The following is a 26,169-nucleotide window of genomic DNA, read 5'->3' on the forward strand; positions in this document are numbered from 1 at the left end:
TAAGGAAGGCAAGATGTTTTCTAAGATCATATTTGAGGTTGTAACTGAGAATGACCTGTAAAGTTTTACCTCACAGATGTTTGGTATGTTTAATATCATTTCTTTTCAGGGTCTGGAGGCTCTCCAGGCATGGCCAGACACTCCATCTTATATTTAATCCTGCTGAGTGCTCTGATTGACAAGGGTCAAGCCTGTTTCTGTGATCATTACCCATGGACTCAGTGGTCCAGCTGCTCAAAAACCTGCAATACTGGAACTCAGACCAGACAGAGGTGGGTGTGGACTTTGTAGCTTTTCTTTGTGCCCTGTGAAACCTCAAGGACAGAGTTAGCAAAATCAAAAGTGCCACACTAGGGCTTCCCGGGTGGCGCAGTGGTTGAGAGTCCGCCTGCGAATGCAGGGGACGCGGGTTCATGCCCAGGTCCGGGAAGATACCACATGCCATGGAGCGGCTGGACCCATGAGCCATGGCCGCTGAGCCTGCATGTCCAGAGCCTGTGCTCCACAACGGGAGAAGCCACAGCAGTGATAGGTCCGCGTACCGCAAAAAAAAAAAAAAAAAAAAAGAAAAGTGCCACACTAAGCGATGGGAAAAAAATATATCTAAAAGTATAGTTTTTGCAGAGTATAATCCGCAAATTTTTTCTTTTTAATTTTGAAAAGAATTCATGAATTTGGATGGAATTTGAGGTCTTTCCCACATAAGGTTGAAATGGAGTCTACTTTTGTTCTCCATAAAAATTGAGGTGTTTCAAATAAATTTAATAAAGAATCTGTGCAATATTTTCAGTTGACTAACTTGCTTAGAATCACTACTCAGGCTTTTTTTCAATCAGCACATAACTCTGCTTGCCTACAGTTAGAGAGTTAATTATGGAGAATTTTCTATTCATTCAACTGAGTCTAACAGGACCTCAATTGAGCAGCACTGCTAGCTATTAGCTTGATTGTTGTCATTGACCAGAAGGCAAGAAACTGTGTTTACTTGATAACATTTAATAATTCAGCCTTTTCATCAATTCAGACTACTCATCTCCCACAGTTTCTTTAAATCTGTTAGATATTTCTGTTCCATGAAGATGCACACATGACTTGGAGGAGAAAGGCATATATTTAATGTGTTTTAACTGTTATAGCACTTTTTTGAGATCTATTTTAGAAAACTATTTTTACATATGTAGTGTGAGTGTCATTAAATCACCAACTGACTGTCCCAATAAACCATCCACGAAGGACGTAAGAACAGATTTGTTTATAATACTCTGTACTCAAGAGTCCCTCCGTGGTTCTCTACTGCCTACCAAATAAAGTACCACAATATATTCCATCCCTCTCAATTATGCACTTCTCAGGTCCATCCCACAAGTCCCTTCATGGACGTGTCATACTCTCCACCTCTAATCTTTGCATATGATCTTCCTTCTGAATGCCCTTCCCTTTCTTGCCTGGGAAATTCACATGAATTTTTCAAAATGCATCTCTCATGTCACTTTCTCCTTTAATATTTGGGCCCATGGCACTCTGGCTCTATCTCAATCATTGTATTTATCACCCTGTGTTGTCATCTTTTAAGCAATTTGCAGAAACTTTCTTCTTCCTTTTCTTTCCCTTTCAGTCCCTTCCAGGAATTCAGTTAGGGCCAGCTTCATGGACGTGTGACCTATGCAGTCACACAGGACTGCACACTGAGAAGGGCTCTGTGCTTGGCTTAATGCTCTGCAGTCATTTTCTTGAAATTCTTAATAAGCTTTGAACGTGAGGCCCCCCCACCCGTTTCCATTTTGCATAGGGCCCAACAAATTATGGACCCTGTGCTGAGTTCCAGTAAGTGGTAAGAATTGCACGCATGCCACACTGCCTGATTTTCCACGAAAACCTTCTTTCCTTGTATTCACTGTAATTGAGTCAATGATCTTGTTCTTATGGAGCTGGAGCCACAATGAATACACTCATTCTAAGCAGCTTTTTCCTCACTGTTACAGACAAATCGTTGTGAATCAGTACTATCTGGAAAACTTTTGCGACCAGCTTTGCACCAAGCAGGAGACCCGAGAATGTAACTGGCAAACTTGTCCTATCAATTGCCTCCTGGGAGATTATGGACCATGGTCAGACTGTGACCCTTGTGTTGAAAAACAGGTAGGTGATATGTGGGTATATTCAGGAAATAGGAATCACAGTAAAATTTTCGAATTCCCTGACAGACTCAACAGTCATAGAAATGCTGAATTTCTTCAATATTTGAAAATAAACTCTCCCAGCTTCCACTGAAGGAAAATTCCATTTAGCAACATGTTGGGGAGGAGAGAGGATTCATTTTGCATGGCTTATTGTCATGTGAACACCAAAAACAATGTTCTTCCCCTCAGAATTGGTATTGCACCCGCCCAGCTCTGAATTCCACTGCCTGTGCCCTCTGAGAGCTCACAAAGCAAAAACAAGTGCTAAAAAATGGGGATTTCAGTCCAAGGTTTAAAATCAGACAGAAATGGGGGGTATTAATTAAAATGACTCCTTGCCTTTCCTCTAATTTCCCTCTCCCCATGGGAAAGTCCCTCTATTTGTTTATTGTTCCCAGCTGCAATATTTACCCATCTCAAGCTCATTCCTGTAAGGACACTGGCCCATGTGAACCCCAGTCAGGTCAGGGGCTAAGCATTCAGACATTAGGGAAGTAGAAAGAACTCATTATTGGAGCACCCACTCTCTGAGAGAAATTGTTCTAGGCCTTTTACGTACATCACCTTCTTCAAACTTCACATCACATTGTTTTTCTACCCATTTTATAGATGAGGAAGTGACAGCTCATTAGGGGTTAAGTAATTTGCCCAAGAATACACCACTAATAAATAGAAGACTACATTTTGAACTTGGATTTTTCTGACTTCAAAGTCAGTACTTTTTAATCCTGTCCTATTTCTTTCCTTCTCTGACTCTTTGTTTTACTACTGCCTGTTTAAAATCTTTTAAAGTGTGGAGAATGTGTCAGCCCTGGTTTCCATGGTGACTTCCTCATGCAAAAGAGCCCCCAAATCCTTTCACATTTATCATGTCACACTATCTTTGAGGAATAAAAGAGCTACTGTTATTACCTGGAAGATTTATTGCACTCAGGACACGCTCAGTAAATACGTGTGCATTTGATTTCTATTCAATTTAGAATCATATGATTTCAGAGTTAGAAATCTTAAGAAATCTTTTGTCCCAGTTCCTCATTTTACAGGTTGGAAACGTGAGACCCAAAAAGTATTGACTTCCCTAAGGACACACAATAATAGAACTGGAAAATGTCATTATTTAATTCAGCAAACGCCACTATAGGAAAAATCACTACTGTGATTGAGAAGCCCAGTTTTCTTAGATAGTTTTTGGCTTTGACCCAGCCTCTGTTACTCACCTTTCTCTCCTTTTCTTTCAGTTTAAAGTTAGGTCCATCTTGCGCCCCAGTCAGTTTGGAGGACAACCATGTACTGAGCCCCTCATGACCTTTCAACCATGCATCCCATCTAAGCTCTGCAAAATTGAAGAGGTTGACTGCAAGAATAAGTTCCGCTGTGACAGTGGTAATGTATTTTTGGAAAATGTTCAGTCTCCATTAAAAATGACTAAATAAATTTATTCCAATTGACTCCCAGTGAAAGTCATGATAGAGAAGTCCCACCATATTTTAAGCCTGTGGGGACAGGGGTGTTATGCTACCAATTACATGCTATTCATGTGTAAAATTATAGCTTTCAAGCTATAATCATCTTGACCACTTACTTGACTCATTTGCTCATCAAGTACCACTCCAAGATTCCTACACTGTGATACAGCAGTAGGAAGAGAATGAGGAGGAGGAAACGGAGGAAGAGGCAGAGACTTTTAAAAATCGGCTATTAAGAAGCACAAATCTAGAATCAGAATAAGCAATTGAAAGGGAGTGACAGATTTTTTAAATTTTAATATAGTTTATTAAGATAAGAATATTAAAGCTAAGATAGTATGTCAAGGGGATGACTAGAGATGTTGTGACAAATTTTCTGCTGTGGTCCACTGAATGACTCCAAAGGTAATTGGCAGAAGAAGAGGTTGAAAATGATTTAAATGGTGGCAATGTTCCCTTCAAGTCCAATTCTCATTCAGATTTGTAAATTTTGCTATTTAAGTATCATTAGATTATAATCAAATTTTGAATATACCACTTAATCTATGTATTCTCTTGCTAATTAATGGCTCTCCAAATCTCAACAATTTGAACGGTCTAGATGAGATTTCTACACACTTTTTCAGGAAAAGTCCAGATGGTAAATATTTTAGACTTTGCTGTCCATACGGTCTATGTAGCAGCTATTCAACTCTGGCATCTTAGCGTCAAAGCTGCCATAGACAGTCGATAAACAATTGAGCATGGCTGTGTTCCAATAGAATTTTATTTACAAGAGCAAGTGGCAGGTCAGTTTTCATCCATGGGCCATAGTTCACTGATTTCTTATATAAATAGTCAATTTAAAGTTAAAATTAGAGTTCAGATGAATAAAATCCCATCATTTCTGTGTACTCTGAGATACAATGAAAAGTATTTAGAACTAAATAGCAGATTTCAAATTCCTATAGAAAATTGACCCCAGACTTGGGTCTAATGTTTCTCTCTTCTTACTCCTTGCTTGCTGCCTTCAGCTTTGCCAGTCTTTTCTGAATGTCAGGCAGGAATGCTGGTGTCAGGGTTTTCCCTCTGTGCCTCATCCCCCAAACCTGAGATGTGAGGGTGGGACGTGGGTAGGGAGATAGACATTATGCCTACAAAAATAAGGTCATGTCACATATTGACAAAAGAGGGAATATAAGAAAAATCTTGATGGCAATGGCTCAGGGGAATGCAGACGTTAGCGTTATAACCAGAATATTAAGATAAAAATTTAGAACTGAAGCACAACTATTTGAACCTTGAAGGGTAGTTTTTAGAACAGATTACCAGGAAGAACTCTTTTATTCAATAGATGATAAATCTATGAGATTTATTACAAAAGAGCTTTGTTTAGGCCAAAAATATCCACAAGTTTGAGAAGGCTTTAGATACATCCATGAGCTAACAATTCATAACGAGGGATTTCAGGAAAGTTAGTGGTATAGGCACAGCTGATCTCTAGTTCATCAGCAATATGTCCATAACTAGTGATAGAAACTGAACTGTTGAAATACATCTGTAATGGTTGGTAAGCAGCTGCTACCCTGAGGTCTCTTAGTGACCTCTGCCCTACTGTCCAGATCCCTTCACCAAGAATCCCTAGATCTTCTTAGGATCCAACAACTAACTAGCTAATCCCTGGCACAAATAAGGTTGGAATCCATTCTGACTGAGCGGTGCCATGGCCTATTGGTTGTTAAATATTCCACCGAAGATGATACACCACTGTGCTCTCCTAGAAACATCCACTAGTGCCACTCTGAAAGGGAATAAAATGTTGAATGGACCATTATTTGTCTGACTCAGGATACTCAGAATGATGTTTGGCTCAATTAACAACAACATCAAAAAATGTCTATTTTTCCTTTCCTCTCTCATGATTGCATCTTCAGAGTCCCCCGAGACTAAATATATTACTTTAATGTATACATGGATCTTTGAGAAGTACCCATGAGGATAATCCCCATACACTATGCCAACTCCTCTCTCAAAGTTGTAACTTTAAGCATAAAGATGAGAATTTGCAACTAGTTATAAAAATAATATACCATTGTAGTAACACAAATCAGTTCAAGTAAATAGGAAAATCATGTACAATTCAAATGACTACATAGTTCCAGGTGTAAATATATATATGCATGTTCTGGCTAAAGCATGCTGACTTCTACAAATACTGTACTATCCGAATTTCTCTTCATTTTTCCCATTCCTTCTTTGGTATAGGATATATTTATGGCTTACAATCTCTCTCCCCTTGTGCTTCCTATTCCATTGTGTTTCCAAGGCCTGGAATCATTCTCAGCTGTGTCCCATCACAGACCTATACCACTCCTGCCACCCATTCCTAAACATCACTGAAGAGAATTCCTCTTGCTTTCATCCCTACCCTTGCTAATAAATCCTCTCTAATATCCCTGGAAGTACCAAATGAATAGAATTCCTAACATATCTGGTACCCTGCTCACAAACCTAGGTTAATGAGAACCGTACCTTACATGTGTACCCCTATCTCCACCTGATAAAATAGGATATTTTTTAATGTAACTGTATCAAAAATTAGCTTTTGTTCAAATTTGTGAGTGTTAGGTTCAAAACTTTTAAAAACTGTCATATGTGTCCTTTCTTTTTCTTTAGGAAAAGCATCTCTATTGCATACTAAATTACCCATTCTGCTCTGCCCTAAGAAAAGCAAACAGAAAAACTAGAGATGTGCTGTTTTAAAAACAGAGCGTCTTTCAGGTTATGTCTTGGGAATGACAGGAATTCAATTCCCTCTGTATTTTCAGTCTTGTATGTTTATGATGCTCAGAACTATAATAATGGTCTCGATACAAGATTTTGAATAATCAAAGGAGGACTTAATTACTTTCATTACATTCTACCTTCTTACTGAATGTTATTAACCAAAAAACTAAATACTTTCTGGGGAACTCTCTATTAGTACAAAACTTTAATTCACCAGAATACCCAATTTCCCCAAGCATTTCAGTTAGTCCAAATAGTCATGCATAGCTGTAGTGAGATGTTGATCACAATTTAAAATAGGTAACCAGATAAGCCTGAGTAAAACATTTAATCATTGTCAGTGAGACCCGTACGTAATGGTACAGATGCCAGCATCCCTGACTATAGGCAAGAGGCTGAGGGGAAGGAGACGGGCTGTCATTGTACATAAAGCATTTCAATTTCAGTAATATATAGGCACATGCTGATTCCTAGGATCCTTATGAAATTCATCAAGTTTATAAAAGAAGGGGATTGTCTGGGTACATGGAGTTGGTACTATTTTCTAAATTCACTCAAACTGTTACCTAATACTGTAGTACCTAGGCATTTAATTTGTCCAAAAAAATAATTAGATATAGTAAATTATATGCAGTGAAACAATTATTAAGAGTAATCATAAACAGTGACTATCTACATTAAAATATGTAATAATTATGTATAGTAAAATACACTGATAGTAAGTGTGCAATTTGATTATGACAAATATATACACCCACGTAAACAACCCCCAATCAAGGTACAGAAAATCTCCATAAACCCAAAAAGTTCCTTCTTTCCTCTTTCCAGTTAATCCCTCTCCTTGTTGTTGAACATCAGATAAAGGATTCAAACATCAGATAAAGGATTCAAACGGCACTCTTCTGTGTCGGGCTTATTTCACCCAACATAAAATTTCAGGCATTCAGCCACGTTATGTGTACCAGTAGACGTGTGTGTGTGAAATTATAGTTTTTTTGAAAAAAACAGTGACCTTGAGCCTGTTATCCTGAATCAAAAAAAAAAAAAAAAAAAGACTCTGAGCCTATTGTTAATTTTCTCCTACAGAAGATGATTTCTACAGCAAGCTCACTGTAATGGTAATGGGATTCTAGAATTATTTCCCTTATTTAAGACAATGAGCTCAACAGTGACTAAATAATTATATACTGACTTTTGTAATCCTAAAAAATAAGGGAAAACATCAGTTTGTCATTCCATTTCCATATTTCCTAAATTTTTATCAAAAATAATGAAAACTTGCCCTCAACCTTCCCTTGAAATTTAAAGTGTTCATGTTTCAAATCAGCAAATACTCTCTTAAATGACCATTTGTTGTCAATGTTGCTGTTTCTTGACTAGGTCGCTGCATTGCCAGCAAGTTGGAATGCAATGGAGAAAATGATTGTGGAGACAATTCAGATGAAAGGAATTGTGGGAGAAAAAAATCAGTATGCTCACGGCAGTATATTCCCATCCCTAGTGTACAGCTGATGGGCACTGGGTATGTATCACCTTTTTATCATTTGGGAAGTAGGACCATCTCAGAACTAATGAGTTGGAAGCAACAATGAAGCAATGAGACCCACCATTGTCTACATTCCTCATGAGTGTCTTACTCCTCTCACCAGCCCTGTCCCGGACACTAGGTTACCATGTTCAAGCAGCATGTGGCCATAATCCTCATTCCTCAGGAATAAAAGAATTTAGCATTTTCATATTTAGTTCGTAGAAGACAATGCTGTGAGTACTTCATAAACATAGTTTGTTTTAATTCTTATATAGCCTTCTGACAGCTCTGGAGGGGATCAGGGGAAACTGGTGGGAGGCCAGCCAAGCTGGGAGGTACCAGGGTGGATTCCCGGGACTATATCTTGAAAGGGTGAGGACCCACTCAGAAATGTGCAGTCTCCACATCTGTATGTTGGAAGACTACAAACTGATTTGAGGTTAGGTCCTAAAATTTCCTAATTAGAGCTGATTTCAATGAGAGTGATTCAACAGCATCTTCTTATCAATGTGCAGAAATCGTTTCCTTCTTCTCCATTCCCTGGAAGAAAACCTCAGCCAAAAACTCCTACTGACAATGGAGAAAAAGCGTATCAAAAAGTATGCTTGTGAGTGTATTGAAAGTGAAAACACTAAAGAAGCAAAACCATTCTTCAAGCATGAGAGGCAAGCCCTGAGACAATAGTGGAGACAGAGCCAGAAGGAAAGGAGTCAGGCAAACACAGAAAAAATATGGTGATAAAAAAACAATGATATGAAAAAGTAGGGGAGTAAGAGGAGATGTGAACATGCCGAGGGTGTCCAAAACTTCCTCCTTCATGGACTATGTGATGTATGGATAGGTCAGTACAGTTTAAAGGCAGAAGGTCAGACCTGCATTACCATCTGGTTCTACTTGCCCAACTTACAAACCAGGAAAAGGAGCCTCAGAGAGATTAAATAACTTGCCCAAGTTTAACAACGAGTAAATGGAGGAACAGGATTCAAACCCAGACTCCAAGACCTGGGTTATTTCTACCATTTCATTCTGATTTGGGACAATATCCACCTTAAAGATGGGAACGTAATGGAAGAAACCTCGGTGGGCCATGAAACCCTCCTCCTGATCTTTAAATAGTGCTCAGAAATTCTAATGTTCCTCTTTTAGGTCATGAGGACTTTGGAGGTTTGGCAAGAGATTCTAAATTCATTAGACTGAGACAGTGTCTGAGAAAACTTGAGGAAATGCAAGAAAAATTGAAAACGAGCTAAGCCTTAGTTGGAAGCATAAGAAAAACCAGTAATCTCTTGTACTCTCCTTTTCTCGTGGTAAAGAATTCTTCTTTCAATTTTTGCCCAGAAAGCAAATAGTTTTCTATAAACTTTTATTGCTTTGTAGTGGGTTTTTTTTTTTTTTTCATCTTTACTTGTATGGCCAGACTTGAATAAAATGAAACCTTGAGGCACCAAAGACAAACAACAGAAATTGCAAATACAACCTCATTTGATTAGAATAAAAACTAGAAGCTATTGAAACAAACTCAAGGACAGCAGTACAATGGAACAGCCATTAGTCTGGAAATAAGGGGAACCATGTTCTAGTCCTACTTGTGCATTAATTCATTAGATTGTGACCAAGTAATTGAACATCTCTGGGCTGTAGTTTCCTCATCTGTATGTTGGATGACTACAAACTGATTTGAGGTTCTGTCCTAAGAACTCCTAATTAGAGCTGATTTCATCGAGATTGTTTCAACAGCATCTTATCAGGGTACAGAAATGGTTTCTTTTTTTCCTTTCTTTGGAAGAAAAACTCAGCCAGAAACTCCCACTAATAATCACATTTTCTAATGTTCTGATTGATTAGGGGTGACATTAAAAACTCACCTCTTGTTCAGTTGGTCTAGACTTTCAAGTTACAGCTGGGGAGGACCACATGCTCTGTGTACTTTGGCAGAAGGACCATGTGGACCCCTGCCAACCAGAGCTGTTGTCCCAAGAATTCTCAGAAATGAGCAAAACCTACTGGCTCAGGGACAGCCAGTCCTCTCCTTGCCTCCCCAGGGATTGAGAGTTTTGAGAGCTGCTTACTGGAATCTCTCTAACCTTCTGGCCTTAGAATTTCTGCCTCCCTCCAACACATTTCTACCCAAAAAAGGAAGTTTCCGGGGTGGCTGTCCCTCTTTTTAAATGGCATCTCTCCAAGAAAGAATTTAATAAGACATACCAACATTGCTACTTTGTCAACATCAGTCACAAGGTCTGAAATCTGAAGCAAGAATCAGGCGATAGTAGTATGTTGTTTGTTTTTTCTCAGGCTCAGCCAAAGTACAAACGCGTATACATACACACATACACACACACACACACACACACACACACATATAATACATGAACACACATGCATATTTATGTATCTGTATATATGAAAATTTTAATTAAATTCAAAAAGTTACAAAATATAACATTAAAGCCAAATTAGATAAAACACTTTAGGAACCTAAAATATTAAAAGCCACGATATATTTGAAACACCAAAATATTTAAAGTCAACTTAAATGCCACAGAGGGGAGGAGAAAGAATAGAGCTCAAAATTGCTGCATAGTTGGCTTCACTTCTAAAAGTTTCCTCAGACGTGCCCTGACAGAGTCACCTCCACAAAAATCCTACCTTCAGGCTCTCTGCCAGCAGCTGCTACCTTCATAGATAACTCATGACCTGGGAACCATTTTTCTCAAGCCCTTTCTTTTTTGTGACAAATTTATAGTACATGGTATAAGTCAGTTAAAGGTAAACAATTCTTTTTTCCTCATTGATCCCTCTTAACTCAGAAAATGAAAGTCTTAAATACGTGTGTTTGTCATGCAAATTTAAGTACTTTGGAAAGTTCTTTCCAGACCAGCTCCTCTTATTTCCTCTCTCAAATAACCATTGATACAAATTCAATAAGGGTGAGAATTTGACTAAGAGATACAAGTTACAGAACCCACAGGAATCACTCTTTTTTTTTTTTTAAAAAAAAAAAAGAGCTTTACTGAGATCTGATTCACATATGGGTCCTCCTGCTGTGTACCTCATTTATTCTCACACTACTGCCACACTCACAACACTTCTGATGCCAGACATGGGGTAGGTTTCCCCCGACCAAGCAATTCTCTGTGTCACCAGCCAGGAGCCCTACAGTTTAACTGAATTTTGACCCAATCTACTTGGAGATAGTGTCAGATCCCATAGGTTAAGGGCTCAGTCCTGGAAAACTGCCCCTGCCCCCTGCAATGTCAGATGCCAATTGCAAGTTCAGGTTCTCACCTGTGCCTCTGACACATCGAAGATTTCCAAGAACTCATCCTTGGGTTTGATTAATTTGCAAGAGCTGCTCACAGAAATCAGTAAAATAACTTACTTATATTTACCAGTTTACGATAAAAGGATATGATAAAGGATACAGATGAACATCCTACTGGGAGAGATTGTTAGGGCAAGGATGTGGGAAGGGGAATGAGCTTCCATGCCCTGGTTAGGTACCACTCCCCCACACCTCCATATGCTCACTAACCCAGAAGCTCTCTGAGCCCCATACTTTGGGGATTTTTATGGCGGCTTCATTACATACGTGTGATAGATCATTACTCCTATTTCTAGCCTCTTTCTCCTCTCTGGAGAATGGAGGGTAGGGCAAAAAATTCCAAGCCTTGAATCATGGCATGATTTTTCTTGTGACCAGCCCCCATCCAGGAGCCCACCAAGAGTCACCTCATTGGAACAAAAGACACTGCTGTCATATAAGAAATTCCAAGGGATTTAGGAGCTCTGTGTCAAAAACTGGGGTCAAAGAACAAATACTAGAAGAAAAGATGCTGTTAGCGTTCTCATCATTCAGGAAATTACAAGGGTTTTGAGAGCTCTGATCCAGGAAATGGGGGACAGACACCAGTATATATATTTTCTATTATCTCATCTTATGTAATCCAGCATTATCAAATTTTTGACACAAAACTTTTTTTTCACAGAATACATATTAATATCTATAAGAACTTGGAAAACAATTAACATTCTGAAAAAGTTTTCATCTACCACAAAACAATTTCTTAAATACTTGATTTGTACTAAGCTAATTAATCTCTCTATGCTTCAATTTCCTCATTTGTAAAATGGGTATAATAATTATATCTATATCACATGGTTATCATAAATATTAAGTAAATATAATATTAATATTAAATACAGATCAAACAGTACTAGACTTATAGTAAATATTATGTAAGTATTTGTTAAACAAATTTTAAATATCATTATAGTTATTAATAAAAACAATAATATGATTACAATTCTATTAAAATATTGCCATTACTATTTCCTTATTAGCTCTCTATAAGAATTCTTTTACTGTATCATACTGAAGGAAGTGAACCCAGATTGGCATTAATTATGTAATAATTTATTTCATAATCTACTTCCAAAGTTTGTACTGGTTCTCTAACTCATGAAATAATTATAAACTCAAATTTTATGTCATGATGAAAGCCTAGAACAATTAAATAAGTGGAATAGGGAGAACCTAACAGAACCAGAGAGGCTGAGTTTGGCTTCCAGCCCTTTTTGGATACCTCACCATAAACTACAAAAAATGGGCTTTCCTTCAAGACATTTGTCATGAGTCAAAAACGTCTAAGAGAAGAATTTCTTTCACATACAGTAAATTTTAAAGACTGCTCTACATCTATTGAATTCTTTAAAATTACTTTGTTTATAGGTTTCATTTTCTGGCAGGGGAGCCCAGAGGAGAAGTCCTCGATAACTCTTTCACTGGAGGAATATGTAAAACTGTCAAAAGCAGTAGAGCAAGTAATCCATACCGTTTCCCGGCCAATCTGGAAAATGTCAACTTCGAGGTACGACAGCTTATCATGGGGCACTCCAAAGGCCAATGGTGATTATAAGCTAAATTTCCAATGAAAACTGAGGCATGAAGGAAGGGACAGAATAGAAAGGTAATGAACCTTTTTCATCACCTTTTATGTGTTGGTGTTTAATCCTTCCACAAGCCAGTAAGGTCAGGGTTATTATCATCAATTTACAGATGGAAAATAAGGAAACTAATTTGTCCAACGTTAAACAGCTAGTAAGTAGTGGATTAGAGATTTAAGCACAACTTTTCCAAATTCCAGAGTCCATGCTTTCTCCCGTGAACAAAGAGCTGTAACATGTCCCCACTCAGATAAATGACTTGGTTTATTCAGAAGTTTCTTCTACCATAGTTAGTTCTCTCGGATAGCCACAAAATTTAGACATAAAAGAGTGCCTGACTTCTAAAAAAAAAATTAAGATGAATTTAAGTATAATGGGGATACTTCGGCTTACTTCCACCCCATTTTATTAGTTGGTTTGGTTTTCTGTTTGTTTTCCTGAGAGGTAACAAGCAGCATACTATATATTCTCAGAATCTAGCCCAGTGCCTTACACATGATAAGTACTCCATACTTGCTGAACTAAACAATTTGTTTCTTTTAATTTATGATAAGAGAAACAGAAGAGACATGACTTTAATGGCTACATCCATGCATACAAATTTGACATACTAGAGAGAATTTCAGAAAATCTAATGATTTCTGAGACCACTTTACAGATAGTATGCGTTCAGCAAAATTCATTCAATCCCTTCTTAAAAAAAAAAAAACTTTTATATTCATATAAATACAGGCATTTTCCAATATGACAAACTCAGTTTAAAAACCATCTAATAGGGCCTCCCTGGTGGCGCAGTGGTTGAGAGTCCACCTGCCGATGCAGGGGATACGGGTTCGTGCCCCGGTCCGGGAGGATCCCATATGCCGCGGAGCGGCTGGGCCCGTGAGCCATGGCCGCTGAGCCTGCGCGTCCGGAGCCTGTGCTTCGCAACGGGAGAGGCCACAACAGTGAGAGGCCCGCATACCGCAAAAAAAAAAAAAAAAAAAAAAAAAAAAATCTAATATATATTAATGGGTGTGGGGAACTGTCCTTGGGGTACAACTGCCAAATTCAAACACCTTTGGGGAGACTTACCCTGAGAAGTCCCATCCCTGCCTGGAGGTAGATGCAACAAGAGTAACATGTGACTCTGATCAGGTAAAGAGAATACTCACTATCTCCCCACAGATCCAGAAGATGCTAACCCCGGAGGGTCCACCACTACCAAGGGAGGTAGAAAAGGTCTTGCTGGTATACTGAACAGGAACTCAAAAGAGACTTTTTTCCAAGGGCTTCCCTGGTGGCGCAGTGGTTGGGAGTCCGCCTGCTGATGCAGGGGACGCGGGCTCGTGCCCCGGTCCGGGAGGATCCCACATGCCGCGGAGCGGCTGGGCCCGTGAGCCATGGCCACTGAGCCTGCGTGTCTGGAGCCTGTGCTCCGCAACAGGAGAGGCCACAGCAGTCAGAGGCCTGCGTACCGCAAAAAAAAAAAAAAAAAAAAAAAAAAGACCTTTTTCCAAAGAAAAAATAACATCAAAAAGTCTGTCAATGATGGAAGATGTATTCTATTCTTCAGATGTATTGAGTAGGCTTTGTAGACAGAGCTAAAACCCAGACATTTACATATAATATCATTATGTTGGAGGATGCTTTCTAACTCCTAAACAACCAATCCATAAGCTTACTTTCAAAATACAATAATTTCCAAAGAAACATACTGCCTATATTCTCTGCAAGCATCCCTTTTATACAGTTTTACAAGTAACAAATGTTAATTAAGCTCAGCAAAAGACAGCAAACACGTGCTTAGATAACACTTTACACTTATATACCTAGGGTTTTCAAAGTACTCGCATATGTTGTTTTACTCAAGTGCCATAACAACCTTCCCAGAAAGAGAAATTTATTTTATGTTCATCTTACTTATAGGAGATTTAGGATCATTGAAGTTAGAAACTTTCTCAGAGTAATGAAGCAAGTAAATGGCACAGTGGAATTAGAACTGCTGGCTCCTGGCTGCTAGTCCAGGGCTGCCTGTACCAGATGAGACGTTGATAGTAATATCAAGAGAGATGTTAACGACTCTGCAATGAGGGCCAGGTCTGAGTACCTTTCCTAAACTATCCTTTAAAAGGTATCACCTGTGAAGTTCACCAATGGTGTGCCAGAGCCAGCTCTTCTAGCTTAAAAAAGCCAACTGTTAAATTTTCAGGATTTTTGCAAGCCGATTATTAAACACAGCCATCATTAAATATTAAATACATAACCTGACAGTTAAATAAAGATATTAAAAACACAGGTGATAATTACTCAAAATGTACTACTTCTCAATTACTTTGCCATATTTGACCATTCTCTATGCCCTTGAGGTTACTTACATCTATTGTATCTTAAAAATACTATATAATAATTTGCAGGACACAACACTTATCCATCAAAGCCAACTGTCAGTCCTTGCTAAACGTTATAAACCATTAGTTTTCCCACCAAAAAAATACTAATAATTTGCTACTGTGCATCTCTTCCCAAGTTTGAATTCAGGGGCATCATATAGGTAGGTAGCTTGAAATCAGCTATAGTAGGAATATTTATGCCACAAGAAAAGGCAAATGCTGTAGTAAATCACTGATTTTTTTTTCCCTCTCAGAGAATTGGTTGTTAAACATTTACCAGCAGAATGTTGGATCCACCCATATAATTTAGTAACCCAAGGGTGCATGGCAAGTTACATCAGGAAATACAGCCTGAAAAATCCTCATTCAGAAGAAAGCAGATTCATTTCGTTATCCATGTAGTTCTGAAACTTGTCCAACCTTAAGAAGCTGCCTGAGCTGATCTCTAACTATACGTCATTGAATTTTAGATAATATTCAATTGCTGAGGAAGGTCATGGTGATATTGCTTCAAACAAAGATTTGGAAAAGACCAGACCCAAGGTCACAGCTATTGGTTTACTTTCCACTGATCTCTTTATTACTTTGTTCATACCGTTAACAGGCAGCTGTGCAAATCTAAGCTATTCCTTACCGAAAACAGTAGAGGAAGAGAAATTCAGCAGGCATCTGACTTCCTTTCTTCTACAGTATGGGAGCTTATTGAGACAGATGAAATCATGGGCTGGCTGGCACAGAAAGATTAGAAGGGGGCTCCTGAAAGGAAGGCAATTGGACAGGAAGTCAGAATGGAAGACCATAGGAAGAATTCTGCCCCTCAGGGATCTTCCAAACGCTAAATACAGAGCTAAATACCATAAGATAAAGAGCTAAATACCATAAGATCCCTGCACTAGTCCCCAGAATTGTATCAGTGTCTCAGGAATCCTCCTCTCGTTTCTTTTCTTTGCTACCAGGTGTACGCTAAAGCACTTGCTGTCACCAGCAAACTACAGAGTGCAGTTACCACTAGACTTTTGATTCTTACCAATATACTGACCTACCTAGCCAAGGTCTCTTGCTATATCCCAAAGCCTCAAGCCTTCATAGATCTGCAATGCCCCCAAAGCCTCCCTAAATCCCTTGTGAAATTCACAACTTCAGGTTCTGTCTCTAACCCTCACACCACAGAAAGTAGGTGTCACCCTGTCCCCTCCATTCCCCAAGTCTCTCTTAACTCTCTTCTTCCCCTCCTTACACACCCAGCTCCTTTCTTCAAACACAAAAGTGAAAGTGTCAACACATATTGAGCCCCAGGAGGTCATCAGCTCACAAGATCCACAGGTAGTCAGGAGGGCTAGGAATAAGATGTAAAATGAGGATTAAACCTTTTCCTCAGAGTTTGCTTAACATCTCTTCCTGGGAAAAGCTAGGAAGATGGAGCTAATCAGAGCCCACCAGCTGTTCTTACACCTCACGAAAAGAACTCATCTTCCTCCTTTCAAATGTTGTCTTGGCTTTCCATATTCCCATTCATGAAACAGCATTCCCATTCATTCACTCATTCTTTCTCTCTCTCTCTCTCTCTCTCTCTCTCTCTCTCTCTCTCTCTTTTTCTCTCTCTCCTACACACACACATACACATTTACTTGGTCAAAAACTTCTGTTGACTTACCTCCTAAATATCTGTCAAATCCACCACTTTCTCTCCACCCAACCACCATTCCCCTATACCTGGCCATCCTCCTGAATCACTTGGCTGATTGCAACAGTTTTTTAAACTGCTCTCCTTGCCTCTACTTTAGTTATCTGTAGTTAACATGATCTTTGCAAAACAAATGTGATGGCAACATTCTCAATTTTTCAATCACTCAAATAATATTTTTAAAGAACTTGTCAGACGCGAAATCTTGCATTTAGAAGTCAATTCAAGTGCTTTAGCAGGGCATACAAGCCCAGGCCCCAGTTTCCCAGTTCAATCTAATTTTTCAGCACTGCTCATCTATAAAACTGCCTTCCCACCAAGCCAATATAGGTGGTCAGATTTTCTCTGAGCTTCTGCCCAGGATACCCAATGCCCCTACCTTACATACAAATATTGTTTTCTTTAGGCTGACACAGCTTTTCTGTGTGAGAGTTAATTTATAAAATAAAATATTTGTAGTCTGAGTATTTTTAGGCAAATGGTAAAGAAATGTCAGCAACTACATTTAAGTATGGTTGTACTGCTTTGTTGTTAACAGATGAGCCTCATTTGTGGACATTTTAAATGCTAATTAGCAGGCCCTGCAATGTCTCAAAGGAACACTGAACTTTTGACTGTATTTTACTGTTGAGCAAGATTCTCTTGCAGCTGGGTTATTTCTTCCCTTGACTAATTGTGCAAGCTATTTAATTTTGACATGTGGTTTGCTTCACAGTGCCTTTTAATATTGAATATTTTAAAACAAGAGATTTTTCCATTGCAAACCAGGCAAGCATTTTTTTTTTAGAATATAGTTGATTTATAACGTTGTGTTAGTTTCAGATGTACAGACAAGCATTTTTAACATAAAGAAGTACTCTTCAATCAATTTACTTTGCGACTTTAAAAAATTTGTCCATTGTGCTCTTCTTACCAGCATAACCATAACAAGGATTTACCTTGGACTTGGCAAATACCTGCTCCACTCATAATTCAAGTCCCACTGGCTGTTTTTTTAATTCTTCCCAGACCCAGTCAGGTGAAAACTGATAACCACCCACCAGGCAGAACCAATGGATGATTTGATTATTTGTAGACTTGGCCAGTGGAGTGCTAATGCCCAACATATGAATAAGACTAAAGGATTGGTGATGGAGCCAGAGCAGGGTAGGACAGGATCTGCCCTCCCCTTTTCTAGGCCTCAATTTTCTAAAAGATACCTTCCATTAGCTTGCAAATGGCATCAAATTCACAGGCAGATTAAAAATAACTCTCTATTCTTATCACCTCACTAAATCTCAGTTATGGAGTCATTTCCTTGACAGAGGTTTCCCTGGTATTGCCTCTCTGAGTTTTATAGTTATTTGTGGCACTCCCCTTGGCAACACAACACTACCCACATTGAATTAAGTGTCTGTGATTATCTTTCTTCCTCACTAAACTTTGACTCCCTGAAGACAGGAACTAACACTATACCTCGTTCTCTAGCAAGATGGGTCTTCAACAAACCATTTACTGAATGCATAAATGAATGAACGATCATTGCATTAAGTGTTCACAAGTAACTCCAATATTGCCTAAATTATGTCTTACTTCATATGGATTTTTCTCCAGGTACAAACTGAGGACGATGATTTGGAAACAGATTTCTACGAGGATTTAATTTCTCTTGAAGATAATAAAGATCAACAAAGTTTAGCTTTCAGCCAAGAGAAGAGCTCTTTTCATGTACCAATTTTTTATTCCTCAAAGAGAAGGCAAAGCAGCACCCATAATTCTGCCTTCAAACAAGCCATTCAAGCCTCCTACAAAAAGGTAAAGAAATGGTTCCTGATCTTTTTATTCTTTTCTGAAAATTAACACCAATTCCAGCAATCATGCAAGGAGAAAGAGAGTTTTTAATATCAAATGAATAGGATTGCTAACACAGATTTAAATAGACTTACTTTTTTGTGGTTATATCCCACTTCAAAAGTTGTAGAGGTAATATGTATAATAATGCTTCTTTTTTGCATGCATTTGGCTGTGTTTATGGTTGTTTTCTCTTTAACTTTTTTTCTCATTATTTTAGGTGTATTTCTTATAAATCACATGCCACAAAATGTTCCTTTTTAAATGTGATCTGACAGTCTAGGGTCTTTGCTAGAGAAATTCAGCCAACTTATATTTAGTATATTCCCTGAAATATTTGATCATATTTCTTCCATCTTTAATTTTTCGTACTCAGCTTTGTTGCTGGTTTCCTATTTCTTTACTTTTGTTTTTTCTGGTCACATTTCTGTTCACTCCTTTTTGTCCTTTTGGTTATTTTGGAAGTTCTACTAAACTTTTAAATTCTGCTGGTAGTTACCTTTCTGTAGTTAACAAGCATAATAAAACATATGTTTTTCTTTTATCCCTTGAAGTAATATCTGTAGTGTCCCAAAGGATGTTTTATTTACCTATTCCCCACATCCCATTCCAAAGATCTCCTTGAAAATATATTTGCTTGTCTTTTTCCCAACACTATCACAACAGGGCTCCAAAACCTCAGTTTTATTGAGGTAGTTCAAAATTTTTGTATTTCAAGTTATTCCTAGGATTCCTAGGGATTGTTTCGTATTCATTTATATATTATATATGTTCATTTGTAATTTATTCTGGTTCTTGTCTTCCCAATTAACAATTCCTCACATAAAACATAAACTCCAAGTTTATAATCTGTATTTTATATTTGCATTATATTTTATATATGTATTTCTATATATGTGTGTATATGTATGTGTGTGTATATATATATATATATGTATGCATATATCCATCCCATATACTCATTACAGTTTACTCTTCTTTCATCTTCCCTTTCTTGAGATCCTGTTCTCATTCAATAGCCATATTTTTAGTATTTTCTTCAGGTAGGATACATGCAAAGTATATACCCTAAATCCTTATGTATCTACAAATGCCTACCTTTTCACTGAGCAATAAAGATAAAGAACATTGTGGCTGGATAAAGGAATCTTGGAATATTGTCTTATTTTCTTGATAGTTGGTGTATGTTATTCCACTATCTTCTAATTTCAATTGTTACATAGGAAAAATTACATGTAAGTTGATCTTTCTTTTGTTTTCTCTCTGGAAATTTACAATTTTTTTATACTCTAAGTATTGGAATTTTTTCACTAATCTTGCCAGAAATGAATGGAACTCTTTCAATATATAAAAATGCATCTTCATCCATTAATTTTTCCTCATCTGTTCCTGTTTCTTTTATTAATTGCTTATAAAGGCTCTTAGATATGTATTCCAACTCTTAAATGATTTAGGGAATAGACATTTTCTATTAGATATTTTTAGACATTTACAAGTGTCTTTTAAAATGATATCTGTTCCTCATTACAACCACCACTCTAAGTAGGATTTGTTCTTTTGAAAGAGACGAATGGGGAGATTGAGCCCTGAATCATAGAACCTGAGGGGAGAGGTGAAAAGAATAAACAGAGGTACCAACACCAGAACCAATGGCACCAACACTGGAGGGAACCATTTTATGGTTCCTCCTGTTTTTACTGTAGTGCCCCTCATATTTTTTATTTATTAATCCATTCATACATTTATGTAAATATAAGAACTTATAGCACTACACAGATAATCTTTCCAAGCATTTCATTTATCTTCAAAAGAACCCTAAAAGGTAATAGTGGATTTTTTTTGCTTTATTTTCATTTTTTAAATTGAAGTACAGTTGATTTACAATACTGTGTTAGTTTCAGGTGTACAGCAAAGTGATTCAGTTATATATATACACATACATATATATATATACATGTATATATTCTTTTTTGGATTCTTTTCCATTATAGGTTACTACAACATATTGAATATAGTTCCTTGTGCTGTATGGTAGGACCTTGTTGGTTATCTATTTTATATATAGTAGTGTGTAGCTCTTAATCACAAACTCCTAATTTATCCCTCGCCTACCTTTCCCCTTTAGCAACCATAAGTTTGTTTCTGAAGTCTGTGAATCTGTTTCTCTTTTGTAAATAAGTTCATTTGTACTGTTGTTTTTTTTTTAGATTCCACATATAAGCAACATCATATGATATTTGACTTTTTCTGACTTACTTCTGTCTCACATACTTCACTTAGTATGATAATTTCTAGGTCCATCCATGTTGCTGGATAATAATTTTTTGATGTACTGTTGAGTCCAGTTGTGTCACTGGTGAAGTCAACTTGATACCAGTGTTCTTTGAATGGGAGACTGATCACTGTTTTGCTGAAATCCAAATGTACCACATCCATAGCAGAAATTCAACCTCCAAGTGGAGGAATGAAGGACTTAGTTCCTGGCCTCTTCTCTCTAGCTGTCTCAGGCCTTGGAGTTCCTGGCCTCCTCTCTCTAGCTGTCTCAGGCCCTTGGAGATGCCATACAGATTCACAGCTTCAAATACTATCTACATGTTGATGAAGCCAAAATTTATGTTTCCAGCACTGTCGGTTGAAATCTATTCCAACTGCTTGTTCAACATTTCAACTTGGATTTTAATAAGCAACTCAAAGATAGCATGTCCAAAACTGGGCTCTTGATATTTCTCCCTGCTGTAACTTGTCCCTTTCCCAGTCTTCTCCATCTTGGGAAAGGCAATTCTAACTGTGCAAGTGGCTGTGAGTAAAGACCTTGAGGACATGATTGATTCTTTTCTTTTCTTCACATCCCTATATACAATCGATCAGCAAATCCTACTAGCTCTGCCTTAAAAATACATCCATATTCAGACCATGTTCTATCACCTCCACAGCTACCATCCATGGCTCAACGCACTATGGCCTGGATAATGCCAATAGGTATCCAAGGGGTCTTCTTCCTTCCTCTTTAACTGTCTTTCAGTCTATTTTCAACAGAGCAGCCAGAGTGATACTGACTGGATACTGGCTATAAATCATACCATTCCACTGCTCAAGCCCTCGAAGATTAAAAGCTTAAGTCTGTCCACTGACCTACAAGACCCCTCATTATTTTTCTGCCTTCATCCCCCGTTATTCTCCCCTGTCCTCATTCAATTCAGCTCATAATGCCTCCTCACTGTTCCTCGAACACAGGCTGACCACACTCTTACCCCAGGCCCTTTGCACAAGCTGTTCCATCTACAAGCTTTCCCCCAAGATTTCTGCTTGCCTTCCTTTCATTGTTTTTTTTTTAACTGGAGTATAGTTTGTTTACACTGCTGTGTCAGTTTCTGCTGTACAACAAAGTGAATCAGCCATACATATACATATATCCCCTCTTTTTTGGATTTCCTTCCCATTTAGGTCACACAGAGCACCAAATAGAGTTTCCTATGCTATACAGTATGTTCCCATTAGTTATCTATTTTATGCATAGTAGTGTATATATGTCAATTCCAATCTGCTAATTCATCTCACCCCCCGTTTCCCCCTTGGTATTCATACCTTTGTTCTCTACATCTCTGTCTCTATTACTGCTTTGCAAATAAGATCATCATTACCATTTTTCTAGATTCCACAAGTATGCATTAATATACCATATTTGTTTTCTCTTTCTGACTTACTTCACTCTGTATGACAGTCTCTGGGTCCATCCACATCTCTAAAAATGATCCAATTTCATTCTCTTTTATGGCTGAGTAATATTCCACGGTATATACGTACCACATCTTCTTTATCCATTGCTCTGTTGATGGACATTTAGGTTGCTTCCATGACCTGGCTATTGTAAATAGTGTTGCAATGAACATTGAGGTGCATGTGTCTTTTTGAATTATGGTTTTCTCTGGGTATATGTCCAGTAGTGGGATTGCTGTGTTATATGGTAGTTCTATTTTTAGTTGTTTAAGGAACCATACTGTTCTCCACAGTGGCTATATCAATTTACATTCCCACCAACAGTGTAAGAGGGCTCCCTTTTCTCCACACCCTCTCCAACATTTGCTGTTTGTAGGTATTTTTGATGATGGCCATTCTGACTGGCATGAGGTGATACCTCATTGTAGTTTTGATTTTCATTTCTCTAATGATTAGTGATGTTGAGCAACTTATCATGTATCTCTTGGCCATCTGTATGTCTTCTTTGGAGAAATGTCTATTTAGGTCTTCTGCCAATTTTTTGATTGGATTGTTTGTTTTTTTGATATTGAGGTGCATGAGCTTTTTCTATACATTGGAGATTAATCCCTTGTCAGTTGCTTCATTTGCAAATATTGTCTCCCATTCTGAGGGGTGTCTTTTTATCTGGCTTATGGTTTCCTTTGTTGTGCAAAAGATTTTAACTTTCATTAGGTCTCATTAGTTTATGTTTGTTTTTTATTTTCATTACTCTAGGAGGTGGGTCACAAAAGATCTTGCTGTTATTTATATCAAAAAGTGCTCTGCCTATTTTTCCTCTAAGAGTTTTACAGTGTCTGGCTTTACAGTTAGGTCTTTAATCCAATTTGAGTTTATTTTTGTGTATGGTGTTGCATTCTTTTACATGTAGCTGTCCAGTTTTCCCAGAACCTCTTATTGAAGAGACTGTCTTTTCTCCATTGTGTATTCTTGCCTCCTTTTCCATAGATTGGGTGACCATAGGTGGTGGGTTCCACGGATCTATATTTCTGTTTTTGTGCCAGTACCATACTGTCTTGATTACAGTACCTTTTTAGTATAGTCTCAAGTCAGGGAGTCTTATTCCTCTAGCTCCATTTTTCTTTCTCAAGATTGCTTTGGCTATTCAGGGTTTTTTGTGTTTCCATACAAATAGTAAAATTTTTTGTTCTACTTCTGTGAAAAATGCCATTGGTAATTTGATAGGGATTGCACTGAATCTGTAGATTGCTTTGGGTAGTAGAGTCATTTTCACAGTATTGATTCTTCCAATCCAAGAACATGGTATATTTCTCCATCTGTTTGTGTCATCTTTAATTTCTTTCATCAGTGTCTTATAGTTTTCTGCATACAGGTCTTTTGCCTCCTTAGGTAGGTTTATTCCTAGGTACTTTATTCTTTTTGTTGCAATGGTAAATGGGAGTGTTTCCTTAATTTCTTTTTCTGATCTTTTGTTGTTAGTGTATAGGAATTCAAGGGATTACTGTGTATTAATTTTGTATCCTGCAACTTTACTAAATTCATCGATTAGCTCTAGTAGTTTTCTGTTGGCATCTTTAGCATTCTCTATGTATAGTATGATGTCATCTGCAAACAGTGACAGTTTTACTTCTTGTTTTCCAATTTGTATTCCTTTTATTTCTTTTTCTTCTCTGATTGCTGTGGCTAAAACTTCCAAAACTATGTTGAATAATAGTGGCAAGAGTGGACACCCTTGTTTGTTCCTGATCTTAGTGGAAATGGTTTCAGTTTTTCACCATTGAGAATGATGTTTGCTGTGGGTTTTTTGTATATGGCCTTTATTATATTGAGGTAGTTTCCCTCTATGCTCACTTTCTGGAGAGTTTTTATCATAAATGTGTGTTGAATTTTGTCAAAAGCTTTTTCTGCATTTATTGAGATGATCATATGGTTTTTATCCTTCAATTTGTTAATATGGTGTATCACATTGATTGATTTGCATATATTGAAGAATCCTTGCATCCCTGGGATAAACCCCACTTGATCATGCTGTATGATCCTTTTAATGTGTTGTTGGATTCTGTTTGCTAGTATTTTGTTGAGGATTTTTGTGTCTATGTTCATCAGTGATATTGGCCTGTAATTTCCTTTTTTGTGATATATTTGTCTGGTTTTGGTATCAGGGTGATGGCAGCCTTATAGAATGAGCTTGGGAGTGTTCCTCCCTCTGTGATTTTTTGGAAGAGTTTGAGAAGAATGGGTGTTAGCTCTTCTCTAAAAGTTTAATAGAATATGCCTGTGAAGCCATCTGGTCCTGGACTTTTATTTGTTGGAAGATTTAACCTCAGTTTCAATTTCATTACTTGTGATTCGTCTATTCATCTTTTCTATTTCTTGCTGGTTCAGTCTTGGAAGGCTGTACTTTCCTAAGAATTTGTCCAATTTTTCCAGGTTGTCCATTTTATTGGCATATAGTTGCTTGTGGTAGTTTCTTATGATCCTTTGTATTTCTGTGGTGTCAGTTGTAACTTCTCCTTTTTCATTTCTAATTTTATGGATTTGAGTCCTCTCCCTTTTTTTCTTGATGAGTCTGGCTAAAGACTCAATTTTGTTTGTCTTCTCAATGAAGCAGCTTTTAGTTTTATTGATCTTTGTTATTGTTTTCTTCATTTCTATTTCATTTATTTCTGCTCTGATCTTTATGATTTCTTTCCTTATACAAACTTTAGGGGTTTTTGTTGTTGTTCTTCTTCTTCTTCTTTCCTTAGTTGCTTTAGGTGTAAGTTTAGGTTGTTTATTTGAGATATGCTTGTTTCTTGAGGTAGGTTTGTATTGCTATAAACTTCCCTCTTAGAACTGCTCCTGCTGCATCCCATAGGTTTTGGATCATCGTGTTTTCATTGTCATTTGTCTCAAGGTATTTTTTTTTTCTCTTTGATTTCTTCAGTGATCTTTTGGTTATTTAGTAATGTATGGTTTAGCCTCCATGTGTTTGTGTTTTTTACAGTTTTTTTCTGTAATTTATTTTAATTTCATAGTGTTGTGGTTGGAAAAGATGCTTGTTATGATTTCAATTTTCTTAAATTTATTGAGGCTTCATTTGTGACCCAAGATATGATGTATCCTGGAGAATGTTCCATGTTCACGGGAGAAGAAAGTGTATACTTTTATTTTAGGATGGAATGTCCTGTAAATGTAAATTAAGTCCATCTGGGCTAATGTGTCATTTAAAGCTTGTGTTTCCTTATTAATTTTCTGTCTGGATGATCTGTCCATTGTTGAAAGTGGGGTGTTAAAGTCCCCTACTATAATTGTGTTACTGTCAATTTCCCGTTTTATGGCTGTTAGCATTTGCCTTATGTATTGTGGTGCTCCTAAGTTAGGTGCATAAATATTTACAATTGTTATACCTTCTTCTAGTATTGATCCCTTGATCATTATGCAGTGTCCTTCCTTGTCTCTTTTAACATTCTTTATTTTAATGTCAATTTTTTCTAATATGAGTATGGCTACTCCAGCTTTCTTTTGATTTCCATTTGCATGGAATATCTTTTTCCATCCCCTCACTTTCAGTCTGTATGTGTCCTTAGGTCTGAAGTGGGTCTCTTGTAGACAGCATATATATGGGTCTTGTTTTTGTATCCATTCAGCCAGTCTATGTCTTTTGGTTGGAGCACTTAATCCATTTACATTTAAGGTA

The 26,169-nt window shown here is 37.5% G+C and overlaps 1 protein-coding gene across 3 annotated transcripts in view; it reads left to right on the plus strand.

The window, feature by feature from the left end:
• The window catches only part of C6 (complement C6), an 86,152-nt gene that overhangs the window by 6,222 nt on the left and 53,761 nt on the right, over nucleotides 1–26,169 (plus strand). For all 3 annotated transcript variants that reach the window (XM_082622353.1, XM_082622351.1, XM_082622352.1), the window contains 6 exons: nucleotides 110–272; nucleotides 1,983–2,139; nucleotides 3,419–3,563; nucleotides 7,793–7,934; nucleotides 12,673–12,811; nucleotides 18,537–18,737. In XM_082622353.1, the coding sequence (XP_082478479.1) occupies nucleotides 130–272; nucleotides 1,983–2,139; nucleotides 3,419–3,563; nucleotides 7,793–7,934; nucleotides 12,673–12,811; nucleotides 18,537–18,737 (927 nt within the window). In that variant the 5' untranslated portion in view covers nucleotides 110–129. The remainder of the gene's footprint in view (nucleotides 1–109; nucleotides 273–1,982; nucleotides 2,140–3,418; nucleotides 3,564–7,792; nucleotides 7,935–12,672; nucleotides 12,812–18,536; nucleotides 18,738–26,169) is intronic.

The sequence above is a fragment of the Mesoplodon mirus genome (assembly GCF_964341445.2).
Source record: "Mesoplodon mirus genome assembly, chromosome: 5".
NCBI classification, from domain to species: Eukaryota; Metazoa; Chordata; class Mammalia; order Artiodactyla; family Ziphiidae; genus Mesoplodon; species Mesoplodon mirus.